Genomic DNA, 16,466 nt, shown 5'->3' on the forward strand with positions numbered 1-16,466 from the left:
CAGACGATAAACCAACGGAAAAACTTTATCTTTCTTGGTTTCAACAATCTTCTGAGATAGGCTAGCCAAATCTTCAATACCACTCAGTCGTGCATTTCAATTGTTTAAACAATTCAGTATGTTGAGTCGATGTGAAGTCCTTTGGGTAAAGAGTAGCAAGATGAACAAGCTTATGAACATTAAAAGCAGCGAAATCATTTTTTGGATCGAGGCATGCCATACAACTTAGCAAGTCTGTGGATGCCTCAGAGAAACGATTTTCCATCTCTTGTGTAAGTAAGTCGACGACCTAATTGACACACAAGAAAGATTATCAAGATGAATATAATTTAGTAAATGAATAAGATATTAAATTTCAAATTAACCTTGGGAGATAATGGTTATTTTTTTCGGTCAACGGGGCGACGTCGGAGACAACGGAGGGGCGGATATGGAAAATATATATCCGAGATAAGGGGAAATTAGTCGCATGGAGGGGGCGACCACCCCCTCCTGCCCCCTGGATCCGCCACTGCCCTCACCATAAGTAGTTGTATACGGGTAGCAGAAAGTTACGAGATATATAGATGAATAATGAGTACGAATAATAAAAGGTTGGTGACAATAACTCCCTCTGTTCCACTAAATATGAAACACTTGTTTTTCTGCACGAGATTTTGTATAGTGTTTTATTTTTTTAGTTAAGTAAAAAAATGATAAAGAGAGAAAAAATATAGAGATGATTGTATTTCAATTTTATGGAGAGTAATAAATAATGAGATTTTTTTGTTGCAAATTATGTGCGAAATAAAAAAATAAAGTGAGTGTAAGTTAAAACTAAAAGCTTGTGTATGTTTGATAAAATGAGAAGTATTCCCCACAATATTTTATATAAGTGACATTTTCTAAGTTAAATAAAAAAATGATAAATTAAGAGAGAGGGAAAAAATAGAGATGATGTTGTTTTTATTTTAATGAGAAGATAAATAAGAAGATTTTTATTGCAAGAAGTTAAATCTAAAACCTTGTGTATTGGTAAAGATGAGATGTATTAGTAAAAAATAAATTTCAGAGACTAAAACACCACTTTGGGCATGTGAAAACGAAAGGACAAACTAAGCATATATACGGTCTGAGGAGGTTTCGCCTGGACCTCTCCTAACAAAGTCCAAGAAGTCAGCCACTTGCGCTGATGGAGAATTATATTCATGAAACTATTAGTATATATATAGTACTCTCTCCGTCCCGGACTACTCGCACATTTCCTTTTCGGCACGGAGATTAAGGAATGAGTGTATAGCAAAGTCAATAATTGCGGCTGTATGTGATAATTTTTACAAAAAATGGAAAGAGTGCAAATAACTTGGGACGCCCAGAAAAGAAATAAGTGCAAGTAGTCCGGGATGGAGGGAGTAATAGTTACGAGTTGTAGGTCCGCCACTGGTCTCAGACATTAACCTCTCTATCGCTTGACCAACTCACACTCAAAAACTGTGAATTGATTGAGCGAGTCAAGACTCCCCTCTTCTAAACCTAGTGGAAAACTCGAGACCTCTGTCAAAGATGTCTAAGCTCATTGCTGCTAGTTGACATATGTATGTCTTCTTCTGTTGACTTCTGTAACGTATGTTGTTGTCATAGTTGTCAGTTATCAATTTTTAAGACAGTTATCAACTGATCGTATCCCTCTAAGGGGGTGTTCGGTTGGCAAAATTAAATCTCATGATTAAATATATATCATGTTTGGTTCATAAGATTGAACCATTCAACTTAATCCTAGATGGATAGTCTCATGATAATTAGTCATAGCCTCCCCCTTCAACTAAAATAATCTCACAACTTAATCCTATATGGATAGTCTCATGATATTAGTCATGACAACCGAACGCCACCTAATTGTATTGATTTATATTTTCTCTGTCCCATAAAAATAAGTCTTAGTATTTCGTTTTTCATTCGCCCATAGAAATAGTAAATATCTATTTATACAAATATTTGCTCATCCTCTCATACTTTATTATTATGGGTTTCATCATCAAATAATACTAGTATTTCACATTTTTTTCTTCTCTCTTACTTTATCAATTACACATTAAACTCGTGCCAACCTCAAATGAAATATCTACTCACTAAAGTAATAGAAGTTGGTGTATTGATATGTGTGTGAAGTAATAGAAGTTGGTGCATTGATGTGTGTGTGAATTTGTCTATTGATAGAGTAGTTAATGTGATTTTTTAAGCAAATTTGTATTTTTAATCATATTTAACTTATTCAGATATAAGTATATAAGACCCATGAATAATGCAAAGGAAGGAATGTTTATGTAAGGTTTTGTGTGTGGACTCTTAGTGATGATGTAAAAATATGTGGTGGTAAAATTACGATAGTGAATATTGTGGATGCATTGAGTTAATGACAAAATATAAAATGCAACAAGTTATTTTTTTTCATCACCGGTAAACAAACTAGTACTCTAAATTGTCTTATTTAGTTCACTCCATATAGTAAAATGACCTCGAATTTGCTAATTCTCCTAATACATTGTAGTACATTCTTTCTTTTACTTCTGTCAAAATTTACATTTTTGTACTCCATCACACACAATTGGTGGAGGATCCCCTGCTGTGGGAAAAACACAGCACCAAATGCTGTGGAATTAAACGACGTAGTTTTCCAATAAATCACATCAATTTCTGTAGCTTATAATCACAGCAACAATGTTGTAATCAATGCGATTTTATTACTATTATTAATCCCTTTCCTCTCGTTTCCTTTCCTTCCTCAGTTTCTTGTGCATATTATAGTACAATGTAGCATCTTCTTTTAAGCCTTTTCTACTGCTTAATATTGACTTTAGAATTTCTTCCACCATATTTACTTTCTTAGTTTCTTAAATAGAAACTCAATTTCTTGTGCATATTATACAATGTAACATCCCTTTTTAGCCTTTTTTACTGCTTAATATTGACTTTAGAATTTCTCCACCATATTTACTTTCTTATATAGAAACTAGTCTAGCAAATCTTATTAAAATTAATTTAATTAATTGGGATTAATTGTTATATATATTTATTTAAGTAATTAAATCTTATACTGTAGTGATGTAACATATTTCATGGAAACGTGTTTAATTAGGTGTGGGTAGATATGATATACCTTACCGAAACCACCATATCATATACCTTATCGAAAATTAAGTATAAGGAAAAAACATACCTATACCTTACCAAAAATTTTGGTATACCGAACTTTGGTATACCTTATTTTCGGTATAACGAATTTCAATACCGATATTGTACCTCATTTTCGGTATATACCGTACTTTGAGGTATCCCAAACTTTCAACATCAATGGAAATAGAATAATTGAATTTTAAAATATTATTTATATTTTATAATACATAAAATATAGTATTGAACATATTTTATTATTATTATTATTATATTTATGTTTCATAATGAATTTATAATATATAAAATATATTTTATATATAAATATGTTTAAATTTTACGGTATGTTGCGGTATACCGTGGCATATGAAAATTTATATCGTTACCTTACCAAAATATTTCGGTAATGTATTATATTGTATCGAAAATTACGGTATACCTAAAATTTGTATTATCGAAATTAGAATGCATTTTTTATTAAAAAAAATCTTGACACCTCATGTGACTTCAATTGTGTTTTTATTTATGCATTCATTTAATTATTGTATCACTATATAATTTTATATGTGATGTCAGCTATTAATTGGGTGTAATTATTTTTTAACTTCAATTTTTAAAATTATTTTGTGTTTATGAAAGTAAATTTGGTGGAATTAAGTTTTGAGTTGGCAGTGACAAGCAAATATGTACGGAGCAAGAAAGGGGAGGAAAAAAGATTAATAAAATACACTATCGAATTAACTAAGTTGCTGAGATAATTAGTGAAAAAAATTGATGTGATTTATGGGAATACTACGTCGTTTAATGCCACAGCATTTGGTGCTGTGTTTATTCCCACAGCAGGGGATCCTCCTCCCACAATTGGAGGTGCCGTTGACAGTTTTCCATCGAGCTCTGGAAAATCGAATTATTGGCCAATAAAGTTTTCACTTTCAACTGTCAACTTTCAACTTTCAACTCATGCCAAATTTCAAGCAATTAAATACAGCAGGTATATTTTAAAATGATAGGTGTGGATAGTTTATTTATATACAAGTAATCATTTTTTTTCTCATTTTCCATATAAATTAACCATCGTCATTTTATACCCGCATTGAATAAACTCATGTTTCTTATAAATTGCTATACAAGAGTCAGGAGCTGATCGAACTCGAGCTGTTTGGGAACTAGATGGCCATTCTATCTTTGTTACCACGTATTTCAAAAATAGAAATTTTTGTAACGAGATAGAAAAAATGATAAAAAAATTATTAATTGAGAATGTGACAAAATTTGAGTCTCTTTACGAATATACGTTATCAATACCAGTACCACTTAATTTCCATTATCTAGTAGTAAAGCAATTGTAACATATTTTTAGCATCATAGGTAATAGGTTATCCTAAAATCGTTCACCGTTCACCGTACCAAAATTATTAAGAATAAAAATTCATATGCTCCACTACATTACATTACATATGTGAATAAGGGAATAATCAATTACAAACTCATTATTTAATTACTAACTATAATTAATTTAAGATCATCGGATTTTAGAAATCTTGTTGTCTACAATTTATCATGCGTAATTTCGTTTTTTATTTTTTAATATTAAAAAGATAATAACAACTATCAAATTTAGGGTTTAGAAACACAATGTCAATGCAGTGTATGAAATACATCAATACAAAAACGTGGTTATGTCAATACAATTTCATATTGACATTGTACAAGCATTGTATTGACATATTATGTGTCGTGTATTGATATAAAGTTGTTAACGAAATTTATGAAAATTTTCAATTTTTTAAAAATTTTGACATTGGAACATATGCAAGTGAGATCTCGTTAGAATCCTTATGAAATTATCTTTAATTTGATATATGTTATGCGAAAAAATAATTTAAATCGAGAAAGTTATATGCATTTTAAAGTAGGATATTTTTCAAAAGTTAGTTACAACTAATTTGTTGTAAATTGACTTTAATACCTTTATTAACGTTTTTTTATCGTATTGATATTTCAGAGCTGATGATCTAGGCCATTGATTTGAATATTTAATAACTATTATTTAATTATAATTATTAATTAAGTATTAAATTAATACTATAACATCTAGATGTGAGAATATGTGTATTTTTTTCATTCCCAAGCCTATTTCCTTATTACATGCAGCGTGGTCGGAATCCTTTATTCAAAAGGAGAACAAATTCCAATATGTGGGCCCATCCGAGAAGATCCAAGAAACCGATTTGATCAACGGCTGACAGCTTCCTGCTTCTAGCCCACGCTGCTACTTTTGCCCCGGTCAACGGCGACGATTTTTCACAGTTAGATAAAATACAAATTTAGTAAATTCTATGTATCTTACGCCCAATTCCTATTTCCTAGAACCATGCCTGTAGTAATACTAGTATAAACTATGATGTTAAATGACAGAAAATTCCCCCACGTAGCATGCTAATTTCTTTGTCTACTAGTATCTGAAAATATAAAAAGACAAATATTTTGAGCTAATGCATTTAGCACGCCTGGAAACACCATAAATAAGTTACTCCTGAAATTAAAACTAGGGAGTATAAAAAAATGTCTTTACAATTTTATGAATTTATGTCCTAAGTCCTAACCGTGAAAAATGAGTATAAACACATGACGAAGGAAATACTATTAATTGCTTAGAGCATCAGTAATGGTGGACGTCCATGCGGAATTTCCACCGGCGTGTGGGAATTCTGTGGCGGACGTCCGCCATTGTGCGTCCCTTCCACGGATACGGAATTCTGCAAAGGAATTCGCAGTTTTGCGGCGTTCCGCGGAATTCCGTGTGGACGTCCGCCATTGCGTTGACGCCCGCGGAATTCCGCGCTGAATTCCCGTTTAATGCATTAAATGTTATTTTTCGGTTCCTATATATACATCCCGTTGAACTTCATTTCATTCGCATCACTTGAATTTTTTTTATTGTGGGAATTCCTTCGGGAATTCTGCGGGGAATTCCGCCACTGTGCAGTGGAAATTCCGTATGACGTGGCAGTGCAGTGAGAAGTCCGTATGAAGTGGCAGAAGGTGTTTTTGGGAATTCCACCGGGAATTCCGCACCACTGCTGATGCTCTTAAAAGGAAAATCTCTTTATTACCAAGTCATTGAAAGAGGCCTCTCTATCTCCATACATATTTTAACTAGATTTGTTGTATTTGACTTTTAGTACATTGATCCTTCTGTAGCTTTTGTTTAGTAATCGTAGTTCGGATTCGACAAATTCGTATAGATTTTTGCCAAATATTCACGTGTAGATCCTATGATGGACGTCCAATGGTCTACAAGTTTGATATGAATTGACTGAATTTATATCATGATTATAAATTTTAATGCTATAAGTTTGTACCATGCGTAAAAAAAATGCACTATTAATATGCATGATATGATATCATTTCATACCTTGTATATCAAACTTGAAGTGTGCATGTCTAAGTAAGATATGATTGTATGGAATCAAACCAAGAATACTAGGTCCACATATTTGGTAAGCCCCTGACATGAATTAAGTGATATAATACCAACATTACTAAGTTCATATCATTTATTAGATGTAGCAAAGTCTGGTATAAATTGATCAAATTCATACCAAGTTAATTAGGTTTAGAAATAGGCTCAACAACATTTTCCAACAAAACTGTAAAAATCGGATATATTTTTCATAGGGGGACTTTTGAAACCAAATTTTGTCCTCTATATTTGTTCGGTTAGAAGTGAATAAGTAGTTATATTCAAAGAGAGAAAAAAAGATAAATTAGGATATTTTTACACTGCCAGGGGCAAATATGTCTTATCGCCACATGCCACGACACGAGAACATTTTGTTCTTGTATACAAGAATTATTTGGTGAATTAAATTTAACACATTCGTACACGAGTGCAGGAAAATTTTCACAAGGATACGCAGTTCAGTTTTAGGGACTTTTTCGAAGATCTGAAGCCTCTGTGCTAGAGAGAGAGAGAGAAATCGAATAATTTTTAGGCGAGTGATGATCGAATCCGACTGATATTAGTTTTTTTTATTCTTCTCCTAATTTATTCGCCATTAAAAGTTGGCGTGATTTCTGAATTTTGATCATAATCACACGCATGTGCATTCAGTGGAGCTGCTAATTTATAATCAAAATCAAAATCAAAATCAAAATCGTAATTCCAAACCACAAATTCAGCACAGTGTCGGTAAAAAATTTTCGAGAAATCGATGCCGGGAAATCGGAAATTTTCGAGGAATGGCTCAACCTCCGACAGAGTTGAAGGTGCGAATTTTGATCAGAAAATTCTCTGCTGATTTTTTCGATTCAATCTTTGTTTTTGTTTCTATTTTCCGCTTTATTAATGTTGATTTTCGGTTGATCTCTCGTATTGTTTGATGATCGGTGTTTTTGATAATGGGGTTTGATTGAATCATTATTTTTTTCCTTCGACATCAGTTTTTTATTGTTAATAGAGCTTGAATTTTGAGTATCATCTTAGCTCTAAGCTCGCTTGTGTATTTTGGTTTTAATGCTTAACTAGTTATTTTCGGCAGAGGCAATGAGACGGCTTAAGGTAGAAGAGAGTGGTGAAAATGGGGGAGCTGGTGATGAGCTAGGATCCTACCCGGATCGACCGGGTGAACCCGATTGCATATACTATTTACGGACGGGGTCTTGTGGCTATGGGAGCGATTGCCGTTTTAATCATCCCTCTAGTGCAGGACAGGTACATACATATCCACATATAGAAATATCATGTTTTTTTGCCTTTCTTTGTTTTGCATTTGTTGTTTTGGCTGCTTTTCATTCTGATTAGGTTCTTTCTTGTTGTTCTTTGTTCTAGGTTTATGGTGTTAAAACGAGCAATGAACTTCCCGAAAGGGTTGGACAACCAGATTGTGGGGTAGTTCTTCTGTTGGATTCTATTACGTTTCAACCTATTTTGGTTATATTCTTGCTTTCAGTTTTATGTACTTTTATTGCATAGTGGATGGAAGCTTATATTTTTATAGAATGGATGTTCCTCGAATATCACTTATTGTTTTGCTTTAAGCAAACAAGCCATTAGTTCCTAGCTCGAATACACTTAGCAGCAACATTGATGTACGATATTGAGCTGTGAAGTAAATTCAGTTCAGATACATTTTTTGCCTTTACTTGTAGTAATTGGCTTGTTGTTTAGGCGAGTGTTAAATTTGCAGGGTATTCTTATTAGGTGTCGTTCGGTTGCCATGTCTAATTATCCTATGGTAATCCATTTAGGATTAAGTTGCGGGATTATTTTAGTTGGAGGGGTGGCTATGACTAATTATCACATGATTATCCATCTAGGATTAAGTTGTGAGATTCAATCTCATGAACCAAACACAATACATATTTAATCCCGAGATCAAATCTTGCAAACCGAACAACCCTTAATGTATTTCATTATTTAAGTTCATTAATGAACTCTGCTTTTTGGCATGTTTTGCATTTCCTGCACGAATCTTTAAGTAACTTGGTTTGTTGGCCACTTGTCGATCAAATGGTGTTGAAGTATTTCCTGATATGGGCTGATTAGGTTTCAATGACTTTTTAGTTTTCTGTTCATGCTTTGAATGAGGTTGCAATATGTGAAGAGAAATGTTTGATCGTTTGTACTGATTTTTATTGATTATGTCGTCTTTCAGCACTATCTAAAGACAGGCACCTGTAAGTATGGGTCAACCTGTAGATATCATCATCCGAAGGATCGACAAGCTGATTTCGTGTTGAATATGTTGGGCTTACCAATGCGTCAGGTGCTATATCTTCTATAATCCGGTTGTTCCATTTAGCCACGGGCATTAATTTTGATAGACCTCACTGAATTGGCTGTGATGTACAGGACGCAAAGCCCTGTCCTTTTTATATGCGTACAGGATTATGTAAATATGGATATGCTTGCAAGTTCCATCATCCCCAGCCTACATTAGCTGCTGCAAATGTCTTACCTGTAGCAGGACCCGTCTATGGTTCAGGCGGCTCTACAGGTGTTTCTTCACTTGGTGCATCATCTGAAAGTGTTTCAGCCGCATCCTTATCGAAGGCAACTTATTTTGCTAGCTCTCTCCAAGTTCCACATAGCTACATGCCCTTATTTATACCTCAGTCGCAAGGATGGAACACATATATGGTATGCCATTTTCGTTGAAAGCATTTTTGGTTAATTATTTTGGGATCATCTTATTATGCATTCCATTTTCCGATTGCTAGGGAAACGCCAGCCAGTTGTCTGTCACTAGTGTCCTAACTGGGCCAGTACCGAGCGGGCATCTATCTGTCTCGTTTCTCCCGGAAAGACCAGATCAACCTGAATGCCGGTATTTCATGGAACACGGTAATTGTAAATACGGATCAGAGTGCAAATATCACCATCCTAGAGAAAAGCTCACACAATTAGTTTCAACTTCTCTCGGTCCACTCGGTCTTCCTCTAAGAGCCGTAAGTTTGTCATTGTATATACGTTACTAGGTTTTGTTGGTTCGTAATTGTGATGGTTCAACATCTGTTTAAATGCAGGGCCAGCCCGTGTGTTCGTATTATAGCATGTATGGACTTTGCAAATATGGCCCTACCTGCCGATTTGACCACCCCATGGACGGGCACAACTACGCATACAGCCTCAGTGTCCCTCCTCCGGCCTTCGCTTACTTGTCTCCGACCCCATATCAGAGTACATCGTTGCCCGTAGCCGACATCTCCCCAACCAAATCATCCAGGTTGAGTGACTGGATCAAAAAGGAAGCAACTGCTAACAACAAGCATCATCAGAACTCAAACACCAAGAGCCCTGGGGAGTCACTCGACCAGTCTGATTCGCTCCCACACTCGTCGAAGGCCTCATCCGAGGTTCATCATGGCGAGTCTGACTGACGCTCTGTCGCCAGTAACCCCGCCATCACCCTCTCAGTAATGGTCTATTTTTGGCTGATCTTTTTTCTTGAACTCTCTCATACTGTTACTATGAAATTTTATTTTGAAAGACTCGGATGGTTCTATATTTTATGTCAGAAATCTTTGTTTTTTTTCTTAAATCTTTTTGGGAGGATCGTATTTCTTAAACTCTCCTATGGAGTATTACTATGAAATTTTTTTTGAAGACTTATGCAGATGTTTTTATATTTTTATAAATATTTCTCTCCTCTTAGAGCATCAGCAGTGGCGCGGAATTCCCAAAAACACCTACTGCCACGTCATAAGGATTTCTTACTGCATTGTCACGTCATAAGGACTTCCCACTGCAAAGTGGCGGACATCCTCAAGGACTTCCCGAAGGACTTCCCACAATTAAAAAACCACAAATTCACAAATTAAACAATTTTTTCGGAATTAAACAATTTACGGAATTAAAATTTCGACACAAATAGGGGAAAAAATCCATTAAATAAAAAAAAAACAAAAGTACATTTCACCAAATTAAAAAAATTATTTCAATAATTAAAAACTACATCAACGACGACCTCTCCGCTCCATAATTCTTCAATAATATCGTTCTGGAGCCGAACATAGGCTTGTCTTTGGCGCATGTCGGCAAATGCACGGACTCGATCGACATCGTCATGGGGTATCCCCATGCGTACATTGCTAGTGGTCACGCCGTGGCTTGGACCCGCAGCACCAGCATCATCATTGGTCCAATCAGTCAGTGCTGGACCTTCATCTTCGACAATCATGTTGTGCGTGATAATACATGTCGGCGATGCTGTCAACATACCACAGCCGTGTTGGACCCTTCACTGCCGCCCATCGAGCCTGGAGCACACCAAATGCCCGCTCCACATCTTTGCGCGCTGCCTCCTGGCGAGCCGCAAAATATATCTTCTTTTCATCCGCTGGGCATCTGATCGTCTTTACAAAGATTAGCCACATAGGGTATATCTCATCCGCCAAATAATAGCCCATATTGTGCTGGTTGCCGTTGGCGACGAAGTTGACGGCCGGACCAACGCCCATGCACTGCTCGTTGAAAAGGGGCGACGACTGGAGGACGTTGATATTGTTGTTAGACCCGGCTACTCCAAAATTGGCATGCCAAATCCACAGCCGGTAGTCAGCTACCGCTTCAAGGATCATCGTGGGATTCTTGGCCTTGAAACCAGTAGTGTACATCCCTTTCCAGGCAGCGGGGCAGTTCTTCCATTCCCAGTGCATACAATCTATGCTGCCTAACATCCCCGGAAACCCGTGCTGATTCCCGTGCATATCCAGCAGAGCCTGACAATCTTCGGGGGTAGGCCTTCGAAGATACCTATCCCCGAATATCTCCCTAACGCCCTGACAAAAATACTTCAGGCAATCGCGGGCAGTCGTCTCGCCGATGTGGAGGTACTCGTCGAACATGTCGGCCGGGCCTCCGTATGCCAGCTGCCTGATTGCGACAGTGCACTTCTGAATCGGCGTGTGGCCGGGTTTACCAGCCGCACCCTCCCGCAGCCTGAAATACCCGTATCGATGCTCCAAAGCGCCCACGATACACAGAAAGAGCGGACGATGCATCCTAAACCATCGCCGAAATAGGTTCTCCCCAAACCGTGGCTCCGGCGCAAAGTAATCCTCATACAACCGAGCGTGGGCAGCGAGGTGGTCCCGGGGTATTATAGTTCGACGATGGATGGGTCGAGGTACTGCCGGCGCCAAGGCCGCTTGTTCCTCCCTCTCCGCTGATTCCCGCACACGTGCATGAATCAGATGTAGCATGTGTTCATAATGCCCACCACTATCACTACCACTATCACTACCAGTCATTCCGGATATATAAAAGAAATGTAGAGAGAGAAAGTTGTTAAAACACGTGGTGCGAATGAAATGCAGTTCAACGAGCCGTATATATAGAAATTAAAAAAAATTAATGCAATAAACGGGAATTCCACGCGGACGTCCGTGGGAGTCAACGCAATGGCGGACGTCGCACGCCCGTCGCGACGGAATTCCGCGTAACTCCGCGGAACTGCGGTGTCCTTGGCGGAATTCCGTATCCGTGCATACCATGCACAATGGCGGACGTCCGCCGCAAAATTCTGGCACGTCGGTCGGAATTCCGCCGGGACGAACGTCATTGCTGATGCTCTTAATTTTTTGGGCGGGTGAGTTGAAAGCGAAAGGAAAGAGTTAATCAAATGGTTAATGCGCGCAAATTTCGTACTTACTATTCTTTTAATGATTAGTAATTTAATTTTCATTTTGTTGGTTCTGTTTAACCGAAAAATTGAAAAATTTATAATACTAGAAAAAGCAATTATATTCATTAAATACGTGCATATAGGATGAACACGTAGCGGAGAGTGTTATATTGCTAACTCAATACTTCATTACTAATAACAATTAAATAATAACCATTAGATATTCAAATCAGAGCATCCGCAGCGGTGGCAGTCGTCGCCACCGCCGTCCGTGCCAGCGGTAAGGAGAAGGGTCGCCGCCGCTGCGCTCGCGCCGCTGGCACGGCGCTGCTTGATGTATCGAGCACGTCCGTGCCAGCGGACGCACACGTGGCGGCACGGGATTGGGCAACGGCGTAGCCGTTGCATTCAAAATTTTTTTTTTTTAAAAAAAATCGGTATTTAATTATAAATAATGCTAAAAAATAAAAAAATATATTTTCCAAATCCCAAAAATATGGTCGTTTTTTTCCCGTTTTTTCTGAATTTTTTTGATTTTTTTTTATTTTTTTTTTCCCAAAATCATCTATAAATACACACATTCATCACTCATTTATCACATCAATTCATCTCTCATTCATCTCTCATTCATAATTCTTATACAAACTATCAACACATTCAACCTTCACTCAAAACATCAAATAGATTTCACTCATCTCATGGTGGAAGCGGAGCGCGAAGAACAAGAATACTACGAACAACATCGTGCCGCTTACGAAACATATGTCGCGGCGAATACCCCCGCTCATCCTCCTCAACGCACTAGATCAAATCGCCGCTACATCAATCGTGACCGGGAGGGAGCCCACGAAAGGCTCGTTGCCGACTACTTTGCCGACTAATTATGTAATGTTTAATTTTATTTATCATTTGTAATATTTATTGTGGTTTTTAAATGAATTTTAATATTATGGAAATGTTATTGTTTAATTGAATTTTAAATTAATTGTGCTCGTCCTTGCGGAAGAGCACAGTTGTGGGTGTTGTGCTCTTGCCAGAGAGCAAGCATGAATAGTACCGCCCGGGCCCACAACCGTGCCGCTGGCAAGAGCATGGTTGTGGATGCTCTCAAGGACCTGGATCATCAGTCCCTGAATGTCAATGCGATCAACAAAACACGTCAATAAGGGTATTAAGGTCAGTTTACCATAAATTAGTTGTAATTAACTTTTGAAAAATATCTCATAACTTTAAAACGCATATAACTTTCTCGATTTAAATTATTTTTTCGCACAACATATATCAAATTAAAGATAATTTCATAAGGATTCTAACGAGATCCCACTTGCATATATTCCTATATCAAAATTTGAAAAAAATAAAAAAATTTCATAAATTTCGTTAACAACTTTATATCAATACACAACACATAATATGTCAATACAATGATTGTACAATATCAATATGAAATTGTATTGACATTGTCATATCTTTGTGTTGATGTATTTCATATAATGTATTGACATCGTGTTTCTAAACCCTAAATTTGATAGTTGCTATTATCTTTTTAATATTAAAAAAAATGAAAAAACGAAATTACACATGGCAAATTGTAGACAACAAGATTTATAAAATCCTATGGTCTTAAATTAGTTGTAGTTAGCAATTAAATGATGAGTTAAAAATTGATCATTCCCCATGATGATGATCCATCCGACTTAGGCCTGTCAAATTGGGTACCCGCGGATACCCGATCCTGAAATTCCCAAAATCAAACACCCGATACCCGACCCGAATTTGATTTCGGGTACCCGGATATCCGACTCGGGTATCCAGTCCCGATTGTGAATTTGATTTTTTTTTTTAAATTAACTATAAACTTTTAGAATTTATTTAATATTATTTAATTCGAATTTAATACAAAGCTGAAGTAGTATTCAAGAGAAAATAACTACAAACTTTTAGAAATACAAAATTCTTGTAGTAGTTCAAATTTAAGAGAAAATAACTACAAACTTTTAGAAATACAAAATTCTTGAAGTAGTTCAAATTTCAAAAAAATAACTACAAACTTTGAAAAATACAAAATTCATAAGTTATTACTAACATCTTTCATCCATCCACAATAAGTCAACAACCATCAAAATTCATAAGTTCCAACATCCACCCCTTATAAACATCACAATTCAAAAATTCATAACAATCAAGATCTAACAATAACATCATCAAAAATTCAAAATTCAAAATATCACAAGTTAATGAAATTAAAATATAATTAAAAAATTAAATTACATATCTTATGCGCTAAATATTAAGTATTAATTAAAATGTAGTTAAGAAATTAAATTACATTTAATTATAATAAAACATAATTTATTAATTTTAGAAAACAAATCGGATAATTCGGGTATACCCGATCGGATATCGGGTAACCCGATACCCGATAATCCAAAATTCTCACTACCCGATCCCGATCCAATATTCGGGTATACCCGAATTTATTAATTCGGGTATACCCGATCCAATATTCGGGTATACCCGAATTTATTAATTCGGGTATACCCGAATTTTTTAATTAAAATATAATTAAAAAATTAAATTACATATCTTATGCGCTAAATATTAAGTATTAATTAAAATGTAGTTAAGAAATTAAATTACATTTAATTATAATAAAACATAATTTATTAATTTTAGAAAACAAATCGGATAATTCGGGTATACCCAATCGGATATCGGGTAACCCGATACCCGATAATCCAAAATTCTCACTACCCGATCCCGATCCAATATTCGAAAAATCAGGTTTCGGGTATTCAATTATCCGACTTTTTCGGGTTTGGATATCGGGTATCCAATACCCGACATCCATTTTGACGGCCTAATCCGACTCTTTTCAAAATTAATATCTTGCTTTTCTATTTTATGAAATTCGTATTTTTGTTGAGTTGACGTTCATTTTTCATTAATAAGACTCGAATTATTACATTATCAGTTTATCACAATTTGCAACACTTGCCACAACTTTCATATCCACAATAATTAATTTCACTTTATTTTATTTGAAGTTATATATATATAGAGGATTGCTCTGCTGAGCGCTCAAAATGAGCGCCAGCATGAGCAACCGTTTCTTTAATAATTTTTTTTTTCATTTTCTCTTTTGATTTTTAGTTTTAAATTAATTTAAATTCCTTTAACATTATCAAATAATTTTATATTTCTTCACATATCTGATTCTCCAGGATATTGAGTCATAAAGCCATACACACAATTTTTTTATCCCCTACAATTTCATCTGCTCAATTCACTTTTTCTATCAATAATTTCTCCAAATGAGATTCCATAACATTTTTTTTTCAAAATTGAATTCCACAACACATCTTACATTGTAATTTCTCACTTCTAATATATCCACAATCTCATATTTGCAGACAAATGTAAATCACACACAGAGAAATTGAAATTCCCCAACGTTTTTCTCTCCAAACACAAATCTATGTCTAATATCAAATTCAGATTTGGGGATAATGATTTAAAACTGGAGATTCAAAATTTGAGAACAAATCTGACAGCCATGCACATTCTAAGTTGTCTGTAGTTGGCAATTGAAAGTAGCATCACTGAAAGAAAATAAGAATTGAGCAAGATAATTTAGGCACAAAATTGGAAGAGGGAATTGCAGAAAGAGAAAAAAATTAGAGAATTGATTGTAGAAGAAAAAAAAAGCGAGGGGAGGCGTTGATAATTAAAGAGGGAATGCATAGAGAATTGTAGAAGAAAAAGAAGGGTAGCGTAGAGGAATCGAAGAGGAAAGCGAGAATTGACTAAATTATAAAATGAAAAAAATAGAAAAAAAAGAGTATTGAAGAGGGGCGCTCATGCTATCGCTCATTTTGAGCGCCCAATAGAGAGAGGTGATCTGCTGGGCAACAAAAATGAGCGCCTTATTTGGGCGACACACACGTGTCAGCAACAACAGTAATTATTTATTTATTTATTTATATTTATGCTTCGTCTTCTTATTTATGAACCCATATCCTAGAAAAATCAAGTCTATAGATCTATAACCTCTTTCACTTCTGTATACGTAGCTTCCCTTGTTTTTCTGTCACAAAAAAAAGGAAATTGATATATATCTTTTTCTAATTCTGAAAATCTTGTATCAGGTTCTTCGTCTCCCCTCTGCAACTTCAATTGCAAGCG

General features: G+C 35.7%; 1 protein-coding gene across 1 annotated transcript; it reads left to right on the forward strand.

The window, feature by feature from the left end:
- The first annotated feature begins 7,044 nt into the window (after positions 1 to 7,044).
- Positions 7,045 to 10,267, forward strand: LOC121805117 (zinc finger CCCH domain-containing protein 66-like). Its single transcript, XM_042204907.1, has 7 exons — positions 7,045 to 7,422; positions 7,695 to 7,867; positions 7,985 to 8,044; positions 8,811 to 8,921; positions 9,008 to 9,295; positions 9,376 to 9,603; positions 9,682 to 10,267. Exons 1-7 carry the CDS (start codon positions 7,368 to 7,370, stop codon positions 10,033 to 10,035), a joined length of 1,269 nt encoding a protein of 422 aa, XP_042060841.1. The 5' UTR covers positions 7,045 to 7,367; the 3' UTR covers positions 10,036 to 10,267.
- Positions 10,268 to 16,466: the final 6,199 nt, after the last annotated feature.

This window comes from Salvia splendens, chromosome 5, assembly GCF_004379255.2.
Source record: "Salvia splendens isolate huo1 chromosome 5, SspV2, whole genome shotgun sequence".
Taxonomy (NCBI): domain Eukaryota; kingdom Viridiplantae; phylum Streptophyta; class Magnoliopsida; order Lamiales; family Lamiaceae; genus Salvia; species Salvia splendens.